Source organism: Abramis brama (assembly GCF_963993115.1).
Source record: "Abramis brama genome assembly, chromosome: 11".
In the NCBI taxonomy this organism is placed as follows: domain Eukaryota; kingdom Metazoa; phylum Chordata; class Actinopteri; order Cypriniformes; family Leuciscidae; genus Abramis; species Abramis brama.
The window spans coordinates 33,527,732-33,540,077 of NC_139973.1; the positions used below are offsets into that span (position 1 = coordinate 33,527,732).

The 12,346-nt window shown below is 36.2% G+C and overlaps 1 protein-coding gene and 1 long non-coding RNA gene across 2 annotated transcripts; both read left to right on the forward strand.

Annotated features, from left to right (window-relative positions):
• Positions 1–1,229: 1,229 nt before the first annotated feature.
• On the forward strand, positions 1,230–4,582 carry LOC311091809. The gene is made up of 3 exons (XR_014608170.1): positions 1,230–1,835; positions 2,756–2,841; positions 3,512–4,582. It is a non-coding gene; the product is annotated as an uncharacterized lncRNA (long non-coding RNA).
• Positions 4,583–10,551: 5,969 nt separating this feature from the next.
• Positions 10,552–12,346, forward strand: cycsb (cytochrome c, somatic b). Its single transcript, XM_084127911.1, has 3 exons — positions 10,552–10,709; positions 11,545–11,719; positions 11,809–12,346. The coding sequence occupies exons 2-3, from the start codon at positions 11,551–11,553 to the stop codon at positions 11,952–11,954; spliced, it is 315 nt and encodes a 104-aa protein (XP_083984037.1). The 5' UTR covers positions 10,552–10,709; positions 11,545–11,550; the 3' UTR covers positions 11,955–12,346.

The following is a 12,346-nucleotide window of genomic DNA, read 5'->3' on the forward strand; positions in this document are numbered from 1 at the left end:
TTTGAATAAGCTATACTCTTTACTCCAAAACATTTGTGATAAGTAATGCAATTACTCCTTACATTTTGCATGGCACTTAAAGTTTTCTAAAACAGTGCTACAGAAGAAGCGATATCACCATCTACAGGACATATAACACGCGTCACCCAATTGTCACAGGTTTTTCATATGAGATTGGATCTGCTCTTACTGATGGAATGTAAAATTAGTGACCACCAGGCCACACATATATAGGCATGAAACCTATATATTGGCCAGTGTTTCAGTTTCATTCCAACCCCTGTAGTGACCAATAGTGCTATAAACCCTAAAAAGAATTACACATGCTATATGCATGTGTAAGTGGATACATGAAGTGTGTTATTGACTTTCATGACCGTAGACACCGTTGTCTTTACATTTCTCACAGCTATCATGAGAAGAGCAGACTTTTTCTACAAAATGTAACTCTTGATCAATTACAAAACAAGCACATATTTAGCCGGGCTAAATGAGTTAACACTGTTACTACATTCCTGACATGGGTCAGACCCTCCGTCACCTCTCAGATTCCAAACACAGACATTGCCTGTAACATAAATACCAGAATAGATACAATGGTTTTAAGAAAACTATGATTTCCAATTATTATATAATGCAAGAAGAAGGATTGTAAATCCTCCCCTTCAGCATCTAGTCAGCCTTTACTGCTTAATGTTAGGTTAATATTATTCCAGGATAGGCGGCATATAGACTACTAGTCCAGTCATTTTATGAAAAAAGGTTGAACAAATTGCAACAGAAGCAAACTCAACTGATTTTGTATCCTCAATATGTCCTGAGTAAGAAAAAAAAGTCCCGAAGAATCCCATTAGGGGAAAGTTTCAAAAAAGACCCAAATATAGCCTATTCATACGGACTAAAATTCATAGTCCGTGGGACTGTTTCTGGGGATTCACATTTTATTTTACTTACCTTTTGTCTTCTGCATTCTCCTTACCATTGTCTCCTGTTCTTCCCTCAGACTCATCCCGAAACAATCCCACAGACCCAGCCCCAAACCCCATCTCTTAAAAATTAATAAAGGCTGGTTTCTAAAGTACTTCTTTCTGCCTCTATGTATTAATGCTCATGGGTCAACCCAGTCTCTTACTACTGCTTATCTATACCACGAGTTTTCATTTTCATTTGGCGTAGTATTTACACGCCAAAGTCACATTTCGCGTTCACATGGTACGCAAAATCCTCCCGTTAAACTTCTATTGATGGAAAATGCGTATGCATTGCACGCAGAAATGTATTATAGTTAACGTCATCGTCCCGCCCCTTAATCGTACGAAGATTCACGATTCCATCTCGTGCAGATGCCGAAGGTGCATGCAGAAATACGTGTTATTATTCTTATTATTATTATTATTATTATTTTTTATTTTTTTGTACAGAAACATAACTCATAATCTCTAATGGGGGCGAATGGTCACATGATTGAATATATTGATTCGTGACACGGGCACGTTTATTTCGTTATTTTCGTAATACCAGCACGTTTTTTAAACTAATGTATTTTAAATAGGAAGCGTCTTTCGTGATCACAGCACGATTCTTTCTGCCTATCGGGCTGCAGCAGAGAACCTGTTTAATCAACATTAATTCACGAGATTTTATCTTATCATGGACAATGGTTTATGTATTTTTTTTAATGTTATTTTTTCGATCTTATTGCCAGGGAAGCTGGATTGATTTGCTGTTTATTGATATTTTAAAAATCATATTTTATCAGTAGGAAATCGCGCTGAAGAAGTCTCGTTCCGAACACATCGCGATATTTGGCATCAGTTCACGTGTGCCAGATGTTGGTAAGTAGTAATAAATACGCTGTCCTAATAATGTGTGATATAATGTCTTTTCTGTTTGTCGATATTAATAAGATTAGCTCACATTCAGTCACTGCATTATATCTGTCATCGCCACGGAGGCTTTGCGTTTCATTGCTTTCTAATTCTAAACAGGGTGATTAAACACCGTCTGTCACGTGACGTGCTGTTGTATTTGTAGTAGAAGCACAGTAAAAACAACACTTACCATGCTTTTACCACATTAACATTAGTTTTTCTGTGATAAGTGTAGTAAAAGGACAGTAATCACAAAACTGACCATGCGTTTACCACACTATTGGTAGTTTTAATGTGATACGTATTGTAAATGTACAGTAACCACAATACTTACCATGCTTTTACTACAGTGACCCTAATTTTACTGTGATAGGTGTGGTAAAATGACAGTAACCACAAAACTTGCCATGCTTTTACCACAGTAACCCTAATTTTACTGTGATAGGTGTGGTAAAAGGACAGTAACTACAACACTTACCATGCTTTTACCACAGTAACCCTAATTTTACTGTGATAGGTGTGGTAAAAGGACAGTGACCACAACACTTACCATGCTTTTACCACAGTAACCCTAATTTTACTGTGATAGGTGTGGTAAAAGGACAGTAACCACAAAACTTACCATGCTTTAAACCTCAGTAACCTTAGTTTTACTGTGATTGGTGTAGTACAGGGCAGTAATCACAAAACTTACCATGCTATTCCCCAGAATTGGTAGTTTTAAAGTGATATTTGTTGTAAATGCATATTAAACACAACACTTGCCATGCTTTTAATGCTTTATAATGTAACATCCAATATTTGTAAGGCAGTACTTTGTCCTTTAAATAATCCTATATATTATTAATTATACATAATGATATTTTCTTTTCTTTTTTTTTCAGATGAAAAGACCAAAAGGGCCCTTCGGACCCAGTCAGCCCCATATTGTTTGAGATAAAGTAAACGGAGGAGACGGAAAGCTGCATAGGTAAATATTTGCAATGTATGTATTGTTTTTAACCCTAAATCAAATAATTTATCAAGCATTTGTTGTTTCTTAAACCTTTTCTCACAAAACCCATAGCCCAATCAGTATGAACATAGTCTGAAGGTCTTAATAACTCAAAAGATTTAACAAGTTGTCAAATTCGTACAATACTCGTACATATTTGTATACTCCTACATAATCCTGCAGCTTTTACTCCTAGTGCTGTCTTTGGCTACTGCCTCAATTCCTGTACGCAATTATCGCGATATTTGTAAATCAGTTGAGTCCCTTCTTGGAAAGTAGTCGGATGTCCCACACACTGTCAGAAAGTTGATATTAATTGCATTGTATTTATTACAATTATTACAAATTGGTCCCCGTCTGTTTATGTTCCAGTGATACATGATGTCTCTCCACACCTCATAACCTACCTCTGTTTGCAAGAGTGGAAAAGCTTGTCTGACATTATCATGTCACATGACATTAGATACTCAATTATTTTGTCGTAATCAGATCAGTTACACTGCCCTACCCGTTTGCATGTAAATCATTTTCATACGATTATTGCTTGCTATTAAAGACATACTTTTATTCATAGAAATGCCCACATATCAGTGAACTTATAACATAAAAATGCTTTTAACATTTGATTATGCAACACTCTTTACAGAAAAATATCCCACAGTTATGGATAAACTCACAACATCATCATCAAGTGCTGTGCTGGGCACATTGGGCGACAAGTGTCCTCCAACGTATGGCGTGGCCAACCGGTCACTTCAATCGAGGGTGACCAATAGAAAAATGCCTTTCATCCTGGTTGGTAGAGACCGCCCACTGAGCTACAGCTTCACGTGCAAGCAAAACTTTTCAACTCGCAAAACTTTTCAACTCGCAAGCAAAATATTTTGACCCGCAAAAAAAAAACCAGAGAAGAGAGCAAAATGTGTGGGTTTGTGATGAAAAGTTCTTGAAGTGCACAAGGAAAAATAAAGGTTTTCAAAGATTTACACGCACTGCAAATAATTCTGTTATCAACTTCTTTATTTTTGAGCCTTAAGAAGATTTTTTTTGCAATATATATATTTTTTAATTACAAAATAATTAGTTTTACTCTCAAACACAATATGTTTGTTTGAATAAAAAAGACACAAAAGAAACTCCATATTTAATCACCCTGTTTAGAATTAGAAAGCAATGAAACGCAAAGCCTCCGTGGCGATGACAGATATAATGCAGTGACTGAATGTGAGCTAATCTTATTAATATCGACAAACAGAAAAGACATTATATCACACATTATTAGGACAGCGTATTTATTACTACTTACCAACATCTGGCACACGTGAACTGATGCCAAATATCGCGATGTGTTCGGAACGAGACTTCTTCAGCGCGATTTCCTACTGATAAAATATGATTTTTAAAATATCAATAAACAGCAAAGCAATCCAGCTTCCCTGGCAATAAGATCGAAAAAATAACATTAAAAAAAATACATAAACCATTGTCCATGATAAGATAAAATCTCGTGAATTAATGTTGATTAAACAGGTTCTCTGCTGCAGCCCGATAGGCAGAAAGAATCGTGCTGTGATCACGAAAGACGCTTCCTATTTAAAATACATTAGTTTAAAAAACGTGCTGGTATTACGAAAATAACGAAATAAACGTGCCCGTGTCACGAATCAATAGATTAAATTATGTGACCATTCGCCCCCATTAGAGATTATGAGTTATGTTTCTGTACAAAATAAATAAATAAATAACACGTATTTCTGCATGCACCTTCGGCATCTGCACGAGATGGAATCGTGAATCTTCGTACGATTAAGGGGCGGGACGATGACGTTAACTATAATACATTTCTGCGTGCAATGCATACGCATTTTCCATCAATAGAAGTTTAACGGGAGGATTTTGCGTAGCCTACCATATGAACGCGAAATGTGACTTTGGCGTGTAAATACTACGCCAAATGAAAATGAAAACTCGTGGTATAGATACGCAGTATGAGACTGGGTTGCATGGGTAGCCTAAATGGGTTCTATTCAGACCTTAACATCAAGTATTTTACTGTTATATGTCAACAAGATTCAACAAGACATTTTCACCTGGCTATACCCAATGTTTAGATCTGTTGTGGTATTTATGCAAATTAGCACATACGTAATTAGATTGTGCACCGTTTGTCCATGTTAACAAACAATTTAAAAAAACTTGTAATACATTTTTTGTTTGTCTTGATGTAAGTAATCAACTTAGTAATTTTCATGGTGATATCTAAAGGTTAACATTTTTACCCAATTACTTGGGTACCCAAAATACCCAAGAAAAAAAATGAATAGGCTATATTTGGGTCTTTTTCGAAACTTTCCCCTAATGGGATTCTTCAGAACTTTTTTTTTCCCTTACTCAGGACATATTACTGGGCCTTTTCTCCTTTGTGATCTTGCATGGTATTAACCCCAGTCAACTTCAACAATACAAGACTACACCTGCACTTCTTACCTGTATGGGACAGATTGTAAACCTTGAATTTTTGTTCATGGGCACTTTTAATTAAAGTTGTAATGCCATGTGACTAAAATGACATGACAATGCTGATTGGCTGAAGGTACCACTAAGCAGTAACATTAAAGGCAGCAGACCAAGAAAAATATAAATCCATTTCACACTTATCAGACCTCAAAAAAAAAAAAAAAAGAACTGTACAAAAGAGGGGATTTTATATTATTTAAGCACCCAAAACCTTATCAGTTTGACAGATTTTTACATAAAGAACTTTACTTCAAATGTCCTTATATTGAAAATGTTAATTTCCTGTGATCTGCCAGGTTTTTCCTAAATCTGTCATTACCAGAACACATTTTACACATGGGGAAAACCAATTGTTTAGTCAATAATTCAAAAAGGTCCAGACTTTAAAGCTCTTGTCAAGATTCTAACTTGTACTTGCCTTAAAGAAAAAAGTGCATAGTTCTTGTAATTGTTTAACTATTATTAGCATTTGTTACAACAAGGCTATAGCCTAATTAAAGGTAAGACCATTAATTGCTCTTCATTACCATATGTTCACACACACACACACACACACACCTTTTTTTAATCTATAGCATTTGATATAATAATACAAAAAATAGCCTACATATAGAAACTATAGCTATTTTATTATCTTAACAGATAATCTATTATAAATTCTACAACAAGTTAGTCAACATTTGCCACAATAAATAGCCTACAATAGAAGAACGTGATAAATTCTAGTAAAGGTGGTCATGAGTAGGCTAGTTTCCTTCCTGACGCTTCCTAATTTATGTTGGTGATGATGGTTCCCCCCTATTTTCATCAGTCTGTTTAGTTAATGTGGCTGTTTTAGATCATGTTTGCCTTTCTCCATGGTGTTTTAAAGTGGTAGCCTACATTAATCACAACAGAATTCAAATGGGTTGAACATTTTATCATCAGCGTCGCGCAAATCTTACCACACTTTTGTAGCACGCTGGTGAACGCGCGCAGAGCATACTGTGATTCGCGCGCGCCACACATGCTAAATGAAATAAACTGGGCAGAAAATTGGTCCGTTCGGTTCATACGGGAACTTAGTGCTTAAGCTCCGAACGCGATATAAATAATTAATTAATAGCCATATTTATGTTTCCATTGGTTTAAATATTTTACCCCCGCTAAACCCTTTGAAATAAGACCGTATTATATCCTGATTATATTATTACACTCTGTGCTGTAGTTTCTACATGTACCCACTAGAGCGCGCTCTTGCATAAAACTATCTCGATACCGAGAATTATTTGAGCACATTACGATGCAGTTCTAAACTTGAGCAGCAGGGGTCGCCGCCCTTCTGCAAACAGCAAAATGTGAGAGGAAGAGACAGAACAGGAAACTATAAAATGTGTTGGAGGTGGAGGAAGTGCAGCAAGGAACACTAGGGAATAATATGGGAAGGACATAGTCACCCCTAAACCTACAGTAGGAGCTAAAGGATTCATATTTTAAAGCAATGTTTCAAATTTTTAAGTCTTCTTGAATCTTAAGGCCAGAAAAAAAAAAAAAATTATATGGACAAAATTGTATTGGTTTATAAATAACTAAAGGTCATCTGAGGACAGCGTCTCTCACAGCCTTTCTTTCACAGTCTGTGTGAACAGATCAACACCAATATCTCAGATGCTGTATTAATAGACTGACTACATTAGGTTTCCCCAGAGGTATGAGTAAATTTGCCAACAGAGAGGATAAGCCTGCAATGACAACTAGTTAGGAGAGAAGACATTCTGATTGTGAAAAAGAACATGGCTTCAAAAGCAATGATTTCTGTCCGTTGCTATGGGAATCATTCACAATTGGCTTGTTGTCTTGGTAACAAGGGTATTAGTGAATTGAGTTTAGCAGTTTGCAGTCAGAAAGTTTGTTCTTCTAGTATTGTAGCAGTTTGATTAAAGGAAAGTGTTAGTGGTGTTTGCGATAGATATGAGACTCTATAACCATTTAATTTTTTATTTTAAATTTAAAAAGTCGGATATTACATGTCATGGATCTCTTAAAGGGTTAGTTCACCCAAAAATGAAAATTCTGTCATTAATTACTCAAACTCATGTCTTTCCAAACCCGTAAGACTTTCATTCATCTTCATAACACAAATGAGGATATTTTTTATTAAATATGAGAGCTTTCCCCCTCCATTGACAGCTACGCAACTACCACTTTGACGCTTCAAAAAGTTCATAAAGAGATTGTTAAACTAATCAATATGAATTGAGCGGTTTTGTCCAAATTTTCAGAAGAGACTCGATCATTTTATGATGAACGGATTCAATTTAAACTTTGTTTTATTCACATATAAACATTAATCATTTTACACATCAGTTGTGGTAAACAGAAGTTTAAACATGTTCACTTAACGTGCGAGAGCCAATGAGGTTCATTCTCTTGTTACGCAGCATGTGTGGTAGTTGCATATGGCTTTCAATGGAGGGACCAAAAGCTCTCACATTTCATCAAAAATCTTTATTTGTGTTCTGAAGATGAACGAAAGTCTTACAGGTTTGGAAAGACATGAGGGTTGGGTTTGGGTCAGTGTTCACCCCTCTTGTGAAAAAGAAGTGAGGTTGATTGTACGGAATGTGCACTTGTAGTGAAATTCAAATCTTGACAGTATATTTTTTTAAAACGTAACTTGTAGATTATATAATATTAATGAATGCAACACCACTTAAGTGTCCTTAAAGAGAGTACACATGCATGACTGTTTCTTAGCACACTTAAGTAACACTTTTAAAAAGTCCACTTTATAATAATAGTCAAATTAAAAAGTACATTTTAAATCAATGTTTTAATAATCTTTTGTTAACAGGTAGGCTACTTATTTTGATGTGTTGACTAATATACTAAAGCATATGTTAAGTACTTGATTATAATTTTAACTATAGTGTGTTATTTTATATAAAATTTAAAGTAAATACATTTTAAATTGCAACTTCCTTACAAATGTGTCATTACAAATATATTTAAATACATACAAGTTTCGATAGAAATTACATTAAAGTATATTTTAGTTTACAATTAATGCTTGTCAGTACATTCAACAGTCCATATTTCAAAGACAATCACAAATAAAGATGTACTTAAGTCCTACTTGCATGGATCAAATTAAGCACTATTAAGTTGCATTTAATATAAATTCAACTATAATGCAGTTTAATTTAATTGCAAATAGCATAAAATTAAGTGTCCACAACATCACATTTAAGTATTCTTTTAAAGTGTACAATTTTCATAACAAGTACCCTTTTTAAAAGTATGTTAAAGTGTACTTCTTTTTCTCAAGGGCTTGTTGGTGTCTGTTGGTTCAGTGTGAAAGTATCCCAACATTCTTAATCCAACCGCATCTAAATGGCACTTTAGAATGTTGGATCTTGGTGTTTAAGCTCTTCAGCTAAACTGATTATCTCTCCTCAATTAGAAGGCTATATGAAACATTATGTGTGGGTGCAAAAATAAGGATTAGGAAAGATAACTTCCCTGCAAATAAAAATGCTTGTTGCGGGTGTTAATTTCGCACCTTTGTTGAGAACCAAACATCTTTGTTGATCCTGGAACAACATTTCAAACAACCTATCAGATTTGAGAGACAAATTGACAGTTATGTTTAGGATTACAACCAGGATTAGGTGCTTCTGAATCAGTGTTATTCACCTATGATTCCCCTCTGATTTTAGGGATGAGTTATGGGTAGGGTTAGGTTTAGGGTAGGGATAGGGATAGGATTTGCACTCAATTTTTGGACTGGAATGTTGTTCCAACTTCCAGGATCAACAAAATATCTGTTGATCCAGGAACATGTTGCACCAGGCAAAATCGGTGTGACCAAGGGGAGTCAGAGATTGCATGATATGCTTTTTGTGTAAAATTGCATCTTTACATGGAATTTAGAGGTGGCTCAGAGCAGTCTTAATGTGTTCATCAGAGTCTGCATATTTTATGGTTGTTATATGTCACAAATGACAAATCAAGTCATTTTTACTGGAAGGTCCAGTTATGGCATTCCAAGGTCTTATCACTTTTTAATTAATAAAACATATGCACAGACAAATTGTGCACAATAAGATCTATAACATGCATTTAGAAAATACAAATTTCCACTCAGTATTCACCACTTGAGTTTAAAACTAATAAGTGTCATGACTCATGTGTAATGTTCGTGGGTTGTTTTAACATAGCTATCCGTAGTAAGGAAGGTTGTGATCAGTTAAGATAGCCTACACAGATAGCCTTTGTGTATTTTCAAATGAAAGCACATTTTCAAACAGTTTTCCTTGGGAAATTGTAAACAGGTACAGCCACAACCTGTTATTTTTCATTCCTGTCAGTCACGTGCATGTAGCCTACACCAATGTAATTAGCATCTCATTTATGAGTCACCTGTCTGTCAGCTTCAGTTGTTGAAAGGGAAACACCAAAAAACTTGAAACATGTTCTAAAGAATCGATTTGCATGCCCATTTAGCCAAGAACAAGAACCGTGTGAATGGATACGTGCTGCCATGTAATGAAATTCCAGTCACGCAGTAAAAAAAACATGTGACGCCATGCACGTCAGCATATGAACTGGATGTGTACGAGGAGGCGCCTTTCGCCCAAGAATGTCTGTAATGCGCACATTTGAGACTCGTTAAATCTTGTTTTCAGGGTAACCACGCCTTCGATAGTTTCTCATGAATTATTTAACCATACAATTCCAGAATTTAAGATTAAAATAAACTTCTTTTTTTTATAACTAGAAAGTAGTATTTATTCGCAATTACAATTTTTAAGACTGTTAAATATTTCCATCACTGATATTTTTCCATGACCGTCGGTATTTTATTAAAAAGGGCAATTTGACAAGACGCCAAGGTCAAACTCGTTCTGTTTTCTCCATCCCGTTTCATTTACCTGTATGCCTGTGTATACACGAGTTTGACCTTGGCGTCTTGTCAAATTGCCCTTTTTAATAAAATACCGACGGTCATATATATATATATATATATTATATGTATAAACAACGTTTCCGGACTCTGAACTGCGCTTTTTCTAAACCGATTATCTCTTTAAATGCACTTGTCTGTCACAACTCCATAGATGGATCTTCAGGAGAACAGCTGCGGGACCGTTACCAGATTCGTCGGAATGAGGCACGTGACGGTTCAGGCAGCGCATGATTGTGACGTAAAATACCGGAGCCTGCGCGCGCCTGTAAATGAAGTGACCTTTCTCTTTCGCCCTGAACAGAATCGGTCCGCCGACTGGCACGAGCAGAGTACTACGTCCCGCAAGGCAGGCAAGGAGCTTCCTCATACGGTCTGAAAGGTAACATTTTAAACCGATCACATCGTGTTGAGATCTGTCCGCCCTGTTACAGATGTGATGTTTGTATGAAATGGAGGATTTTTAAGCTGTTCTGAGGAAGGATGACGTGAGGTTGCGTAAGCTTACCGGTAACGTTACTTCTCAAGAACAATTGTATGTCAAGAAAGGAATATGTAGGGTTTAATGATAATAAAAACGCTATTTGTTTTTAATTACAACAAGAAAAAACTCGGTTTATGTAATTGAGCAATAATACATGTTAAGTAATTCGTGGGACATTGTGTGCTTTAATGTGAGGCTAGCCAGATATGAATCTGATATGGTTAGCTGCCGTGCTAGCTTCCGCAACGTGGATCTAAAGCCGGTTTACGAATTTTGCTGTGTTCTTCAAAAATGTATAGTTTAAATGAGTCTTTTGATAAGTTAAATAGGGATTTTGTCAAACAAACTCTAATCCGACTACTTATTAATTTTAAGATGGCTATAACTGATTCCTAACGAGCTATACATCTGTGATTAAGGCTTCTTTTAATAAAGTCGATTTGAGGTTATCCCGGGATGAACAACGTAATACCATGATGTTTACTGATACGGAGACTTTTGGCAGGGGAAGCATGCTTATCCATCTAACTTAACAGTTACCAAGAAACCTGCGGCAGATGCTTTACATCTCCCTAGGTGCTGAACTGATCTTATAAGCTGTTTTAGAGCTTATATTGGTTGATTTATGTCTTGAATCCTTGAATGACCTTCTGATGATCTGTCCACTGTGTTTTTAAACAGTTTACCCTTCAAATGCCTTTCTGCAGTGTTTTCACATCTCCTTTTCTTCTAGGTAAATATGGGTGACGCTGAGAAGGGAAAGAAGGTTTTCGTCCAGAAGTGTGCCCAGTGCCACACTGTTGAAAACGGAGGCAAGCACAAAGTGGGGCCAAATCTTTGGGGTCTTTTTGGTCGCAAGACTGGCCAGGCAGAGGGGTTTTCCTACACAGATGCCAATAAGAGCAAGGGTAAGGCTAATTGATAAAAGTACAGCTTTTCTTTTGTTTCACAGTGAGAATGGTATTGTTTAACAAGTCTTTTTGATGTCTTTTCTCAGGCATTGTCTGGGGTGAAGATACCTTAATGGAATATTTGGAGAACCCCAAGAAGTACATTCCAGGCACAAAGATGATCTTTGCCGGGATCAAGAAGAAGGGCGAGAGGGCCGACCTTATTGCATACTTAAAGTCATCCACATCATAATACAGATGGAGAATGAGGAGGCGGCAATATTTAAATTAAATGTTTGTAGTTTGGATTTGAATGTCTTTAACAATATCTATTCAGACAGTGTGACAGATCAGGGGGCCAGGATTATTCATCATAACGGACATGCTTCTAAAGCCAGCCCATTTTAGCTGTGAGGATTTCCATTTTTTGTTTGTTTGTCAAAGTCAAGTTACTGCAGGTCCCCCGTGTTTCCACTGAGGGAATGAAAACTCACCTGGTTTCACAGGAGCTGTTGTTAAATTATTAAAATATACTAAACCCTGTTAGTATTTGAATCACAATGAGTTGTCTGAACAAGCAGCATGCTTATTGGTAACTAACTGTAACGGATGGATTTGAACTGTCTAATAAAACGGTCAAAATGG